This window comes from Pelophylax lessonae (genome assembly GCF_965119305.1).
Source record: "Pelophylax lessonae genome assembly, chromosome: 5".
NCBI classification, from domain to species: Eukaryota; Metazoa; Chordata; class Amphibia; order Anura; family Ranidae; genus Pelophylax; species Pelophylax lessonae.
Window position 1 is genome coordinate 36,024,014 of NC_138772.1, and position 17,294 is coordinate 36,041,307.

The following is a 17,294-nucleotide window of genomic DNA, read 5'->3' on the forward strand; positions in this document are numbered from 1 at the left end:
CATATGTCATACATTGGTGCGCGTAAAATGGAAAATACCTGATGATCAGCCAGAAATACTTTTGATTTTCTATTTGGAAATGAAAGCGCCCAGGGTTTTTGTGGTCAGTCTAATAATCACCTGTCTCCTTTGCTTATATTCAGGTTTCCATAGGAATGCAGTCCACATGTGCTGGCCCAGCTGGAAAGATTTTTGACATGTGCTTGGACAATCTAGGCAGCAGTATCTCAATAAATCGGGGACAGATGGGTAAAAAACACTGTGAGGGGTTTCGGGTTCTCTCATTTAAGTGAAACTTCTGCTCTCCTACCTGTGGAAGCAGTGGTGGCCTCTTGTGATGATGTGGGTGCTGTTCACTGAGACATTCTTCTGTGAGTCCAGGGTGGGAGTGGCTTGATGATATACCCCCAGCAGGGCCGGCCTTTGGGGTGTGCGAGCTGTGCGGCCGCACAGGGCGCCATGGGCAACAGGCCGCGGCCGCCGCTTACCTTCCGCTGTGCGGCTGTACCTGTCTCCATTCCGAGTCCAGACTGCAGGGCTGAGCTGTGTATCTCATACACAGCTCAGCCTCAGGGACGCGAGAGGAGAGAGAGAGATCGTCCTCCCTCCCCTTCTCCTCCTCCTCCCGCCCCTCTCCTCCTCCTCCCGCCCCTCTCCTCCTCCTCCCTCCCCTCTCCTCCTGGGTTTACCCCACCCACACTCTCCGGGGATTTGAGGGCAGGAAGTTTAACACAGAAGAAAAGCTGCAGACAGCCTGAGCCTTCATTCTGGGGTAAGTAAGCTTACCCTCTCTCCTGCCTCAATATGTAACAAATGTAAGGGGGGGCTCTGATGTAAGGGGGGGTCTGTGGGGGGCTCTGATGTGGGGGGGTCTCTGATGTAAAGGGGGTCTGTGGGGGGCTCTGATGTAAGGGGGGTCTGTGGGGGGGGGGTTTCTGATGTAAAGGAGGCTCTGTGGGGGGGGGTCTCTGATGTAAGAGGGGTCTGTGGGGGTCTCTGATGTAAGGGAGGGGCTCTGAGGGGCTCTGATGCAAGAGAAACTCTGTGGGGGTCTCCGATGTAAGGGGGGGCTCTGAGGGTCTCTGTAAGGGGGACTCTGTGGGGGTCTCTGATGTAAGGGGGGGGCTCTGTGGGGGGTCTCTGATGTAAGGTGGGGGCTCTGTGTGGGGGTCTCTGGTGTAAGGGGGGCTCCGGGGGGGGGTCTCTAATGTAAGGGGGGCTAAGTTATTAGTGAACATAAAGTTCCAAAAAAAGTCCAATGAAGTGCCAAAAAGGTACAAGAAAATGTGCAAAAAAGTGCAAATAAATATTTATGGTGACAAATCTTCAACGGAAGGTGTGCGCCAAAAAAAGCACCCTATGTGCTGCTTCCACCAATCACCCCAAACTGACTCCCCAGCCTATGTATTTTATGGAATCACGCTATGTTGACTAATTTTTTGCACATTGTAGAGGTTATGAATATTTAATTGTTATTTATTTAGTAGTGGTATATGATATGTATACTCTAGGAGCCATACAGATTTAATTAATAATTTAGCACTGTGCACTTTTTACAACAGAAACAGATTTGGGTGACATATTTATATATCATTTTAGGGTAAATACTATTTATGCGCTGATTTTTTTCCCCGTTTTTATCTTGCTGCTGCACCCACTTGCAGTCAATTAGCAGCAATTATACTGTTAAATAGTTTTTCAATAGATACAGCCATGTTTAGGGGGGGCGAGAGGTGAAGATGGGGGGCACCACAGGATTAGCTCGCACAGGGCACCTGAACGCCTAAGGCCGGCCCTGACCCCCAGTGGGCATGTCCTTGACTCTGCAAGCTCAGAGGAAGTGAGTTAAATGAGGTGGGGCCTCATTCAATCTGGAAAATAAAGAGCTATGACTGCAGGATGCAAAGTGATGCATTGAAGTGCGGAGATGGTAATAATGGTTCCTGACTTTTATTTGTTTTCGCTTTATGGAGAGGTTATTAAACTGTGAAGCTGGACTTTAAGGAATACAGTTGTATCCCATTCCTGTCTCCAGTCCAGGATATGAAGGAACAGAAATAGAGTAATCCTTAACTCTGCTCACTCCTCCTTAAAGCATCTTCTCTGTCAGCATATGTGTGTGCAACAGGGTCTGATTGGCTTCTAATGTTGCACCTCTCTCCCCCTGTCTGAGTGCTGCTGTAAGGAAATGGCAGATTGGTGGTGAGAAACCTCATGCACTTCGTCATCCTTTGCACCTTCCTCTTGGATAGTCCTGATGGTGAGGAACCACATGTATGAAATCATCCTCTGTACCTCTGTAGGGACAGTCCTGGTGGTGAGGAAACACATATACTTAGTCATCCTCTGTACCTCTGTAGGGACAGTCCTGGTCGTGAGGAACCACATATACTTAGTCATCCTCTGTACCTTCCTCAGGAACAGTCCTGGTGATGAGGAACCACATATACTTAGTCATCCTCTGTACCTTCCCCAGGAACAGTCCTGGTGGTGAGGAACCACATATACTTAGTCATCCTCTGTACCTTCCCCAGGAACAATCCTGGTCGTGAGGAACCACATATACTTAGTCATCCTCTGTACCTTCCCCAGGAACAGTCTTGGTGATGAGGAACCACATATACTTAGTCATCCTCTGTACCTTCCCCAGGAACAGTGCTGGTAGTGAGGAACCACATGCACTAAACTCCTCTGTGGACAATCCTGTTGGTGAGGAACAACATGTACTTAGTCATCTTCTGTAACTTCTCCAAGGACAGCTGAGGAACCACATGTATGAAATCATCCTCTCTACCTCTGTAGGGACAGTCCTGGTGGTGAGGAACCACATATACTTAGTCATCCTCTGAACCGTCCTGGTGGTGAGGAACCACATGTATGCAATCATCCTCTGTACATTCTCCATGGACAAGCTTGGTGGGGAGGAACCACGTGTACTTAATCATCTTCTGTACCTTACTCAGGGACAGTCCTGGTGTTGAGGAACCACATGTATGTAATCATCCTCTGTACCTTCTCCAGAGACAGTCTTGGTGGTGAGGAACCACATATACTTCTCTGGTTTTAGTGGTTGGTGCAGTGCTGCTAGTCTAACATGTGTCAGGGAGTGTGAGCTAGAAGGGTAGGTGTGAAGGCATAGCTGGCATGGCAGGTAGGTTACATGCAAAGCTGTAGAGTTCAGTGAAGAACAATAGTGTCCCTCTCCTGTCTTTGCAGCATGGCGGAATTGTATGATATACAAGATAATAGAGGTACCATATTTTGTGAAGTAATGCAATTTTATCATTGTATTTTAGCTGCATATTTAGCTGGGGTGCAAGAACTTGACTGGCCTGCACAGCCATTGGCTCATACTCCTCTCAATCAATAGCTGGGAAGGGGGGGGGGGGGTCAAGTCCTGCTGTCTTTGTCAATGGAGGCAATAGTGGGACAGGGGAGCTATCACGCATAGGTGCCCCCAGGGAAAGCAGCTTTTTCGTGGGGGCACCAGTTGAAGAGGAGGGGCCTAGAGCACCGGCAGGGGACCTCAAAAGAAGAGGATCGGGTTTGATCTGTGCAAAAGCATTGCACAGAGCAGGTAAGTATAGGGATGTTTGTTATTTTAATTGAAAAAAAAAATGAGTTTAATACTGCTTTAGGTACGCCCGTAAACGTATACTGTACCTGCAGTACTGGTGGTGAAATAAAATTTGCTCCTTCAAGGGAATGTAAGTTTTTTTTTTTTTTTTTTTTTGATATGATGTATTTTGTAAAGTTGTACACATAATATGATCGGAAATTTTAAGGTACACAATACAGTTGCGTTTTAGATTAAAATGTCCTTTTATTTATATATGAGCACAAAATTGATATCATAAAAGCAAACAGTGACTGATTATTATAAAACAGGAAAAAATACACGCTAGGTCAAGCAAAAAGAATGAAAAGGTAAGCAGCCACTTAACCAACTATGATACCAGCTGTAAATGATCAATATAAATAAGAAGCTCGCTAAATCCTAATTGTGTAATCATGAATAATCATGTGGTAAATAATGCAGCATGAAAACAACTAAACATGCAGTGAATAAATTATAAGCAAAATAGAAAAAAATCAATCATATGAAAGTGATATAATGAAATAGATGCAAAATCCAGTGTTGGGTGAACATAAAGTGCTTTCAATGGAAAAGTAATTTGCAATATTAAACCAGAGTGTCCATAAAGTGCAAAAAAGTGTATAAGTAACCTTGATTGATGAAATCCACCACCAAACACCATCACTTAGCATACGCTTCTTACCAGACACCATGGACCATAAATTCTAATGGTCATAAAAGCACAAAATAACCCAGCATCCGAGATAGGCGGTGGCTGCTCAGCAGTGGCTCCAAATGGATCGAGAATAAAACAAAGTGAACAAGCATAGTGAAGCCTTCTGACATTTAAGTCTTTTTATTTAAAACATATAAGAAGTACCTTCAGTGAATTTGAAACCGGGACAAACAAGTCAAAAAACAGCAGACTCTCAGCTCATGAGAAAGGAACGTCGTGAGTAACGACTAAGCAAGCGTGATGTCTTCAGTAACAGCCAATCCTACCACGTTTCGTCATCAATGACGTCTTCCCAGGGAACGTCAAATATTTATCATATGATTATTCACGATTACACTATTAGGATTTAGGGCCACTTCTTATTTATATAGTGACTGATTATTGAAATCTGATAAATACACTTTATCCTCTGATTTGATCTTAAATATTTTACCTATTTCGTCACACCTACAGTATGTACATGAATTTGTTGTTGTTGTTCAAAAAGTCAACTAAATGGAAAAGCACTTCTCAACACGTTTCTTGAACCAGAGACCACCTCTTCAGGAGAACATATGGAGAATGGTATATCTATGATTGTACAAATATACCTATTCTAAAGAAATGTCCACAATTTCATCAATGTATCTTTGTATAACATAGGCACTGTACTTGGATACATTTATCAGTCAAGCATTTTTAAATCAGCCATAAGTAGTTAAAAACATCAATATCCAAAATGTGTGCTTTGACAACATTTTCAAATTTCTTTTTGGAAATTTTGACTTCACTAATTTAATTTTTTTATTTCATTTTGCTTTGTTGTAGAACATAAAAGGAATTTCATCATCAATGTGCAAAACAGGCCAAGACCTACAGAGTATTCTACAAGGACAGTGCTACAATTTTGTTTGTATCAACGTAAGTTGAAATTTTTACTTTTATCGTTCTAGAGATGTCTACATTGTCATATAAGCATCATGTATAGCTCTTGTAGTATTATCATTATCATATTGTTCATATAGAACCATTATCCTCATCATCATCCTATTGGGCTGTACAGTCCAATAAACGGTGCATCTCCCTTCATTTAGCTGTTCAGTCCAATAAACGGTGCACCTCCCTTCGGTCCATAAATAGTCCAACTCCCTCCATGATTCAACTTGCGATTGACGCTTGGGCGCAGATTAGAGAATTAAGCTAGCCTAAGTTATCATAAAAGCATCATGTACAGCTCTTTCATCATCATCATCATATCATCAATTGAACCATCATCATTCTATTGAACTGTAAAATCCAGTGAACAGTCCAACTCCCTCCTGTCCGTAAACAGTCCAACTCCCTTCATGATTCAACTTGGGAATTACACTTGGGCACAGATAAGAGAATTTAACTAACCTAAGTTGTCATATAGGCATCATTTATAACTTTTATCATAATCATCCTATTTTTATTATTATAGAACCGTTATTTTCATCCCCTTGGGCTTTACAACCCAATAGTACATCTTCCTCCGGTCCATAAATAATCCAACTCCCTCCATGATTCAACTTGTGACTGACGCTTTGGCTCATATTGGAGAATTTAGCTAGGCTAAGTTGTCATAAAAGCATTGTGTACATCTTTCATCATCATATCATCCTTATCGAACCATCATCATCATCCCATTGGGCTTTACAATCCAATGAACAGGCCAACTCCCTCCAGCCTGCAAACAGTCCAACTCCCTTCATGATTCAACCTGAGATTGACACTTGAGAACAGATTAGAGAATTTAACCTGAATTGTTGTTTAAGCATCATGTATAGCTCTTATCATCATCATCATCATCATCCCATTGCCTTTACAGTCCCATAAACAGTCCAACTCCCTCCATGATTCAACTTTTGATTGACGCTGGGGCGCAGATTGGAGAATTCAGCTAGCCTAAGTTGTCATAAAAGCATCATGTACAGCTCTTTCATCATTGATCATCATATCATCATTATATAACCATCATCATCATCATCATCATCATCATCATCATCCTATTGGGCTGTACAATCTAGTGAACAGACCAACTCCCTCCTGTCCGTAAAAAGTCCAACTCCCTTCATGATTCAACTTGGGAATTACACTTGGGCACAGATAAGAGAATTTAACTAACCTAAGTTGTCATATAGGCATCATTTATAACTCTTTTATCATCATCATCCTATTTTTATAGAACCGTTATTTTCATCCCCTTGGGCTTTACAACCCAATACACAATCCATCTTCCTCCGGTTCATAAATAGCTAACCTAAGTTGTTATAAAAGCATCATGTACAGCTCTTTCATCATTCATCATCATATCATCATTATAGAACCATCATCATCATCATCCTATCGGGCTGTACAATCCAGTAAACAGACCAACTCCCTTCTGTCTGTAAACAGTCCAACTCCCTTCATGATTCAACTTGGGTGCAGATAAGAGAATTTAACTAACATAAGTTGTCGTATAGGCATAATTTACAACTCTTTTATCATCATCATCATCATATTGTTGTTATATAACCGTTATCTTCATTCCATTGGGCTTTACGACCCAATACACAGTCCATCTCCCTCCAGTCCATAAATAATCCAACTCCCTCCATGATTCAACTTTTAACTGACGCTTTGGCACAGATTGGAGAATTTAGCTAGGCTAAGTTGTCATAAAAGCATTGTGTACATCTTTCATCATCATCATATAATCCCATTGGGCTGTACAATCCATTGAACAGGCCAACTCCCTCCAGCCCGCTAACAGTCTCAACTCCCTCCATGATTCAACTTTTAACTGACGCTTTGGCACAGATTGGAGAATTTAGCTAGGCTAAGTTGTCATAAAAGCATTGTGTACATCTCTTTCATCATCATCATATAATCCCTATAGAACCATCATCTTCCCATTGGGCTGTACAATCCATTAAACAGACCAACTCCCTCCAGCCCGCGAACAGTCCCAACTCCCTTCATGATTCAACTTGTGATTGACACTTGAGCTTAGATTAGAGAATATAACTGACCAGAGTTGCCGTATAAGCATCATGTATAGCTTATTTCATCATCATCCCTTTTGGCTTTACAGTCCAGTAAACAGTCCAACTCCCTGCATGATTCAACTTGCAAATGACGCTTGAGCGCAGATTGGAGAATTTAACAAATCTAAATTGTATAAGCATCATGTATAATCCATATAATCCTTCTAGAACCATCATCATCATCATCCAATTGGGCTGTGCAATCCAATGAACAGTCCAACTCCCTCCAGTCCACAAACAGTCCAACACCCTCCATGATTCAACTTGCGATTGACACTTGGGCACAGATTAGAGAATTTAACTGACCTGAGTTGCCGTATAAGCATCATGTATAGCTCTTTTATCATCTTTGTCCCTTTGTCTTTACAGTCCAATAAACAGTCCAACTCCCTGCAGTCCATAAATTGTCCAACTCCCTCCATGATTCAATTTACGACTGACGCTTGGGCGCAGATTGGAGAATTTAACTAATCTAAGTTGTATAAGCATTGTGTATAGCTCTTTTATCATCATCATATCGTTCTTATAGAACTATCATTATCATCATCATCATCCCATTGGGCTGTACAGTCCAATAAACATACCAACTCCCTCCGTGATTCAATTTGCGATTGACAGTTGGGCGTGGGTTGGAGAATTATAGGTCTACCTTTTGGGGCAACAATAAATGCTTTTGACAGATTGAAGTGTACTTGTTTTTTTCAACTTGTCTTTGTGTGACCCGGCTGACCTTTCCCTTTCAGTGAGAAGAGGCAAGGAAGGTGTTAGGGTCAACTTGTCACACATGTCAGTTTTCCTGCGGTGAAACGTCTGTGTTTAATGAAAAGAAATTTAACGTAGATATCCCATTTCTTATTTGTTGGTTGCGGTTTAGTTTTTTTTTAGTTTTTTTTTTTTAATAGGACATGTACACGTTTTTAGCTGTCCCATTGAAAGGAATGGTGAATGCACAAAATCATATACTGTTTATAGCAGGCATGTCCAACCTGCGGCCCGGGGGCCGCATGCGGCCTGGAACCACAGGCAATGCGGCCCCCTGCATTGAAAAAAAGTAGCAAAAAAGGTGGACTATCCAGAGAACTTGTCAAATTTGACCAGATGGTTTTAACCCCTTCCCGTCTTCCCACCATGGCCCTATAACTGGGTCACGCTGATTACGTGACCGCTATGATTGACTGTCACATTATCGGGAGCCCATCTCAAAGGCTCACGGGCATCACTAGAAACCTAGTGCTCTCGTTGACAGCTTGGTTAGTGTGCTGAAAGTGTGCAGCAAGTGTGTTCTCAGTACAGAAAGCTCAGCTGCCATGGATGTATACACTTGTGGCATGTGGGTGGTAAGGCTGACCCTCCTTACCACTGCACATATGCATTTCGTGGTTGGCAAGAGGATAAAAAGGACCTGCATTGTTTAATTTGTACCCAAATAAAGGCAAGAAGAAGGCAAATGACTAGCCACCAGTATTGCCTAAGGTATTGCTGCAGCTGGTCTGTTCCCTGTTACTGACTTGCAACGCGTTATTCTGCACTGTCTTGGTGTCTCAAGCAGGACTTTGCTTCCTCGTGTCAGTGTTGACCCCTACTGACTGGCAGTCTTACTGGTGCTCTGACGGATGATGGGGTGGAGATTAAGAAGCAGCAGGAGGGGTGGAGGCGGAAACATAGATCCACAGAATGAGGAAAGCAGAAGCAGGGAGATTGTTGCTTTGCAGGCTCTCAGGTATAGCTTCCTCTCTAGCAAGGAGAACCATGAAGTAGCACATTAGTGACATCACAACGTCTCATTCCAAATCTGGTGAGACTAGTAGTCACAGGCAGCAGTGCCTTAGATGATCTCACACTAAAGATATACAGCTTTTAGGCTTAAGGCACATACAGGTAGGTGGCAGGGGAAGTCCACTGATATTACAGAATTACAGGAAAAAATGTAATGCAGTACTTGGGCACAATTAACATTTCTAGATATTCCTTATAATATAGCGAATATTCACTCTTTTTGTCTATTTTAAGCCTAATGTCCACTAAAACTGGCTTTAAAAAATGTTTGCAAAAATATATTTTGTGAGAAAGTTTTTTGTCTTAAGTAAGCCCTAATAGCCTGCTTTCATATCCAGATCCCAGGCTGTTCTCATAGACAAAGGTCTGGCACTTCCCGATTTATTGTCATACAAATTCTTATAGGCTAGTTAGGCAGCCCATTATAGCAGGGTGGATTTGATTTAAATAAAGTCGATTTAAATCATGATTTAAATCACTAGTAACAAGTCTTGATGTAACTGCTTCCAGACCGCTATGGCTCTTTTGTCGTCATCATCATATTGTTCTTATAGATCAATCATCATCATATTCCTATGGAACCATCATCATCATCATCCCATTGGGCTTTACATCCAGAAAAACAGTCCAACTCCCTTCCCATTTAGCTAGCCTAAGTTGTCATAAAACTATCATGTACAGCTCTTTCATCATCATCATTATCATTATATCATCCTCATAGAACCATCATCATTATCATCCCATTGAGCTGTACAATCCAAGGAACAGTCCAACTCCCTCCAGTCCGTAAACAGTCCAACTCCCTTCCTGAACTTGCGATTGACACTTGGGTGCAAATTAGAGAATTGAACCTAAGTTGTCGTATAAGCATCATGTATGGCTCTTTTATCATCATCATCCCATTGGCTCTACAGTCCAATAGACAGTGCAACTCCCTGCAGTCTGTAAACAGTCCACTTCCCTCTATGATTCAACTTTCAAATGACGCTTGAGCGCAAATTGGGGAATTTAACAAATCTAAATTGTATAAGCATCATGTATAACTCTTTTATCATCATCATCATATTATTATTATAGAACCATCATCATCATCATCCCATTTGGCTCTACAGTCCAATTAAAATCCCATCTCCCTCCAGTCCATAAATAGCCCAACTTCCCTCATAATTCAACTTGCGATTGAAGCTTGGGTGAATATTGGAGAATTTAGCTAGCCTAAGTTGTCATAAAAGCATCATGTACAGCTCTTTATCATCATCATCATCATCATATCATCCTTCTAGAACTGTCATCATGATCATCCCATTGGGCTGTACAATCCAATGACCAGTCCAACTCCCTCCAGTCCACAAACAAGTCCAACTCCCTTCATGATTCAACTTGCGATTGACACTTGGGCACAGATTAGAGCATATAACTGACCTGAGTTGTCATATAAGCATCATGTATAGCTCTTTTATCATCATCATCCCTTTGGCTTTACAGTCCAACAAACAGTCCAACTCCTACCGTGTTATAAAAATAATATTTTATTACAAAAAGCTAAACAATATATCATAAAACCATACAAATCGGTGCTTAAATGATAGTACAGGTCATGAATGAGAGATTTCTTCAATGTTCCTTTGCTAATGTTACAAGAGGTCGACGCGTTTTATTGCTTCCTCAGGACCTCACATTTTATGATTTGCAATAAGAGCATTGGTATGCATCAATCAAAATATCAATATAGCCAAAGATATAGTTACATAGTTACCTAGTAGGTGAGGTTGAATAAAGACAATAGTCCATCCAGTTCAACCTGTGTAGGTGTGTGTGTGGGCGTAATCATCTCACATAGCCTTGAATGTTCTGATTCTTGAGATGTACGTCTAAGAGTCTTTTGAAAGCCACCATACTTCCCGCAGAAACCACCTCTTGTGGTAGAGAATTCCACAATCTTGTAGCCCTAACAGTAAAGAACCCCCCACGTTGCCTGAGGTTAAAACGCTTCTCCTCTAATCGCATTGTATGCCCTCGAGTCCTCATGCAATCCATTCGACTGAACAGCTTTTTTTCTAAGCTGAGGTCCCCATTGAGATATTTATAAATTGCTATCATGTCCCCCCTCAGGCGTCTCTTCTCCAGGGAGATTAAATCAAGCGATTGCAGATGCTCATAATTATGGTCCTCCAATCCCCTAATCAGTTTTAGTTGCCCTTCTCTGGACTCTCTCCAGCTCCAACACATCCCTCCTGAGGACTGGCGACCAGAACTGGACAGAATACTCCAGATGCGGTCGGACCAGAGTTTTATAAAGTGGAAGGATTATAGTCTTATCTCTGGAATACATCCCTTTCTTTATGCATGCTAATATTCTGCTGGCTTTGGCAGCTGCCGCTTGACATTGCATGCTATTGCTTAATCCAGTGTTTCTCAACTCCGGTCCTCAGGGCACACTAACAGGCCTGATTTTAAGTACTACCTTGGAGAGATGAAGACTAGAATACTGCAATCACTGAGCAGCAAATGAGATCGCCTGTGATGTATTTCAGTTTTCTTGCAAACCTGGCATGTTAGTGTGCCCTGAGGACCGGGGTTGAGAAACACGGGCCTAATCTATCATCAACCAAGACTCCCAGATCTTTCTCCATTTTTGATTCCCCCAAGGGTTCCCCTCCTAACGTGTATTGTGTTTTTATGTTTCTAGTCCCCAAGTGCAAAACCTTACACTTCTCCACATTAAACCTCATTTGCCAAGTCGTTGCCCACTCCGTTATTTTGTCCAGGTCATTCTGTAGGATATCTGCTTCATGCTGTGCAGTTATTGCATTGCCCAATTTTGTGTCATCTGCAAACACTGATAACGAACTACTGATCCCGACCTCAATGCTGTTTATGAATAAATTGCCTGTGTCATGTGACACAGGGATATCATGTGACGAGTGATGCAGAACATCAAAACTGTAGTGCCAGCAAGTTTGATTGTAATAACTTAATAACTTATCCTTGAAGTAAATAATTCAGCACAACCAGGTATCTGATGTTCAATCCCTTGAAAGATGTATTGTCACAGAACAACATTGCCTGGGGTATGCCACGTCCAATGCACAGGTATCTCCTCGTATATAGTACTGACCCACACCAAAAGGTCCCATGAGCTACAGCAACTACATAGCACCATCCAGGAGGAGGCAATAATTGTGAAACGCGTTGACCTCTTGTAACATTAGCAAAGGAGCATTGAAGAAATCTCACATTCATGACCTGTACTATCCATTGAGCACTGATTTTGTATTGTTTTATGATATATTTTTTAGCTTTTTGTAATAAAATATTTTTATAATACGTTGTCTCAATGTCCTTCTCTTGTACCAGCAAAGTCTGCAAGGTTGTAAAATTCAATTCTGTGGGTATAGAAAAAACAAAAAGAGAGCGCACCAACCTTGCGCATTACCCAAGTGGTGTTTATTGATTAAAAAAGAAAAGGAATATACTCACAAACAGAAAAGTTATAAAAGCATTTCCAGTCCACAATGGACACAAAGCAACCAGGTCACCGGGACTGTGTCCAGGACGCCGGAGGACCTTCCAGATGGTTGACGCGTTTCGACGGGAGATCCCCTCTTCCTCAGAGCATGCCTCCTGCAGTCACTATATCTGGTCTCCCACAGTACACAGAACATGGAAACGCAAATATTTTAGTAAATATAAACTGCTAAATACCTTTTCTCATCAGCAGTAAATAGCAGTCTTATGACTTCAAACAGTGTCTGGTTAAAGCTTGTAGAAGGAGTTTTCATTCACCTCTGACTGTCCTTTGAAGCTGCAGGACCCATAACCCTCTGTATGGAGAGTGCGGATTGGCCCTGTGCTGATCACATGCACCTTCCCAAGAAAAAAAAGCCTCTCTAGCAATACACACCAAACTGAGCATGTGCAGCTTGTCCCCACGGCTTTGTTCTATTATCAGATGAATTTAGGACAATAAAAGGAGAGGATCAGAGAAGACAAGATCAAACAGCCTTTTTTACACAATGCAGAGGATTAACCCCTTAGATTCCACAGTGAGTATAACAAGCATGCTTTACTGCATATACAGACTGGTTTTGCTGTTGTTGGTTTAGTAACACTTTTAAGGTTTTTTTGGTTATCCTCCACTGATATACTTACTTTGTTCTCAGGTTAAAGAATCAGATTTTGAGGAAACCCAGAAACTGACTGGATTACTTCAGATTTCCAGAGTTTGTCCCTCTTACCCATCCGTTGTTGTGTCAGTAAGTACATTCAAACCATATAATTAATAGAGATCAGAATATTCAAGTTCTAGCTACACAAATCGATTTCCGAAACAGCCCTCTCAGATGTAGTAGCAGCCATGGCAAAACATGATTTAAATTGTTCCGATAAGTGTGCATTGGTGATCTGAGCCTACTCAGGACCTTATTTTAGTGTGCTCATTTGCCCTGTACCTGGAATTTTAAATTTTTATTTTTTATTTTTTTTAGGGGTTGCATTGGTGGATTGGGGAGGAATTCTTGGGGTTCTGTATGTCATTGGACAGGCAGCCCTGAGTTTGTTTACCTTTTTTGTTACCTTTTTGTTCCGGATCCACTTTTTGTAGTAAAAATTATTTGGGAGGCTGATGATGACTTCTACTAGGGATCGACAAATATCGGTTTTTCGTTGCCGATACCCATATTTTGGCCATCGTATATCGGTATTGGCCGATATGGGCCGATATTTTGTACATCCTATGTCAGGGTCCGAGACTAGTCTTCTCCTCCTCCAACCATTAGGTGGTGATGCTCATGTAAGGGTAAAATGATGTCACATAGCATTATTCCTCTTACAAATGTTATTGAATACGCCACTCACATATCTACAAATTAAAGATATAAGCAATTCCACATTAGCAGATCTGCTGGCAGATCGGTATCTCTCACCCACTTGCCGTAAGTGATACCCGGGTGGTACCGCTCCGTTCCGCATCCACTCAATACTGCTCTGTCTCTCACCCGCTCCATCTCCCACCCACCCGATACCGATCCGTCTCTCACCCACTTGCCGTAAGTGATACCGCTCCGTTCGGCATCTATTCAATACTGCTCTGTCTCTCACCCGCTCCACCTCCCACCCACCCGATACCGATCCATCTCTTACCCACTTGCCGTAAGTGATACCCGGGTGATACTGCTCCATTCGGCATCCACTCAATACTGCCCTGTCTCTCACCCGCTCCATCTCCCACCCACCCGATACCGATCCATCTCTTACCCACTTGCCGTAAGTGATACCCAGGTGATACCGCTCCGTTCGGAATCTATTCAATACGCTCTGTCTCTCTCGTGACCTCCGAGATCGTATGCCGGACGGAGCGGTATCACCCAGGTATCACTTATGGCAAGTGGGTGAGAGACGGATCGGTATCGCGTGGGTGGGAGACGGAGCAGGTGAGAGACGGATCGGTATCGGGTGGGTGAGAGACGGAGCGGGTGAGAGACGGAGTGGGTGAGAGACTGAACGCTATCGGGTAGATGCCGAACGGAGCGGTATCACCCGGGTATCACTTACGGCAAGTGGGTGAGAGACGGATCGGTATCGGGTGGGTGAGAGACGGAGCGGGTGAGAGACGGATCAGTATCGGGTGGGTGAGAGACGGAGCGGGTGAGAGACGGAGTGGGTGAGAGACGGAACGCTATCGGGTAGATGCCGAACGGAGCGATATCACCCGGGTATCACTTAAGGCAAGTGGGTGAGATACCGATCTGCCAGCAGATGTGGAATTGCTTATATCTTTAATTTGTACATATGTGAGTGGCATATTCAATAACATTTGTAAACGAAATTATGCTATGTGACATCATTTTACCCTTACATGAGCAATATTTGGAATATCGGCCAGTTCTGGGGCCAATACAGATATATCGGCAAAAGTCAATATCAGACCTGGATATATCGGCCTTGCCGATAATCGGTCGATCCCTAACTTCTACACCTCCTGAAAGTGCCTGCCCATCCTCTAACAGCTTCACAGTGGTTCTAATGCTCAAAATGCTTGAAGATATTCAGAGTGGAGAGGGGCAGAAGATGGAGGGGTTACCATTCCCTGATCTCCCCTTTAAGGTATGCACCTGGATGAACACTCCGCTCTGAGCACTTTTACATTCATAGATGTCTTGAGGTCTTGACACCCGAGGCTGGGAAAGGAGCAGATTGGGTACTCTCCTTCCTTGACCTGTGTACAACTTAGTTGAGACATTTGTGGTCTAATAGGCCATTTATGTTTCCATAAAGAGACTCCGTCACCAGCAAATTACTACCACATTGGGGGCTTGCACAAGACATATAAGGTATCACACGGCAGAGTGAGGGGAAAATTTTTAGGGGAATCATTTACAGTTAATTGTAAATTGATACCCTGTAAAGGTGTTTAAATATTTTTCCCATTGTGTAGGTGCACAGAATTTTAAAAGTTAATATAGTTGGTAATTATTTACACAATCTCACATTTTATATGTTATAAAAAAAAAAAAAAAAAAAGAAACATATTGAGTTTTTATGCAATAAAATCATTTAAGTGCATTGCTTACTGATAAGCAGCTACTCAAATAACGTGAAACCTAAAAAATTGCAGCTACCATCATTTCATGCTACAGGTTCTCTGTTTTTAAAAATATATAGTGAGGGAAAAAAGTATTTGATCCCCTGCTGAGTTTATACGTTTGCCCACTGACAAATAAATGATCAGTCTATAATTTTAATGGTTGGTTTATTTTAACAGTGAGAGACAGAACACCACCAAAAATATCCAGAAAAATGCATTTCAAAAAAGTTATGAATTGATTTGCAATTTAATGAGTGGAATAAGTATTTGATCCCCTATCATTCAGCAATATTTCTGAGTCTTAGATGTCTTCTATACAGGTAACAAATTAGGATTAGGAGCACTCTCTTAAAGGGAGTGCTCCTAATCTCAGCTTGTTACCTGTATAAAAGACACCTGTCCACAGAAGCAATCAATCAATCAGATTCCAATCTCTCCACCATGGCCAAGACCAAAGAGCTGTCCAGTGAAAAGGGGACACACGGGGAGGGGGGTTGACCAGAAGAAGGGAGAATAGGGGGGGGTTCGATATCGGAGAAGCAATTACAGGAATGATGCCCTGTGTCTATGCCTCTCCCTGCAGCAGCTGAAAGCTGGCAAGAGGGGAAGAAACTGGCTTTCAGCTGCTGCAGAGAGCCACACAGGGCTTCCTTCTGTAATTGCCCCTCCGCCCGACCACACAGATTCCCCGTGCTGTTGGGGCCTCCATGTGTGCCTGGGCCCCTTAAAGGAGTGCTGGTCCCCCCCTATCAGCGGCCCTGTGCGGAATCCTGCTTGAGAAAGGCATTCAGCTCAGACCAAGCTCCCACTGCTCTGCCAAACTATACACCGGCACGATGGGCACTGTGACTGGGGACAGTGAATTGCAAAGCAATGGTAGAGGAAGGCATGTTCTTGAATCTGGACTTCTCTCCCTCCCCATATAGTGCACTACCCGGCAGTGCGAGGGCAGATACAGTACCCAACTTTTAAAAGAGTGTGTGTGTTTATGTATGTGTATATGTGAGTGTGTGTGTAGGGGGGTCTATTAGACCCCAAATGTCTCCCCTGCCCTCTGGTGCAGCTATTGAAGCACAGATTGTGCTTGAATCGCTGCACCCTCAATTACACTAGCAGAGGAATGACAGCTGTGACCTCAGAAGGGACGTAACACACTTTGCTTCTCAGGTCATAAGCCGCTCACTCACTGGGCAAGCTGTTTCCTATGTTCCTGGGCTCCTCTAAGGAACGGGAGTGTCTGGGAACCACCACGGGTGTTGGCAGCAGGAGGGAACACACTTTGAGAGCCCAATAAAAGGGATCTGATGGTTCTAGAACAGCCCAGGTCACTTTATATTGGCAAGCCCTTCACCAGCTCTTTATCCACTTGTCTACCATGCCATTTATAAATGTACAGTACCTTGGTAGACAAGCGGTTCAATGGCAGTAGCAGTAACCTTTGATGCATTTCACTTTCTGGCATGAAATGCGAAGGGTTGACTCGTGCTGCTGTTTAAATAAATAGGAAAGTTTGCTGTAGCCCAGAGTTTGGTGATCTATGCCTATACTGCCTTTTTAAATGGACCGGCATCTTTTGAACTACAGCTAAGC

The 17,294-nt window shown here is 42.7% G+C and overlaps 1 protein-coding gene across 1 annotated transcript in view; it reads left to right on the forward strand.

The window, feature by feature from the left end:
• The window catches only part of CRPPA (CDP-L-ribitol pyrophosphorylase A), a 353,916-nt gene that overhangs the window by 163,969 nt on the left and 172,653 nt on the right, over window positions 1–17,294 (forward strand). Inside the window, exons 7-8 of the mRNA XM_082259071.1 lie at window positions 5,121–5,213; window positions 13,282–13,374. Coding sequence (XP_082115197.1) covers window positions 5,121–5,213; window positions 13,282–13,374 — 186 coding nt within the window. The remainder of the gene's footprint in view (window positions 1–5,120; window positions 5,214–13,281; window positions 13,375–17,294) is intronic.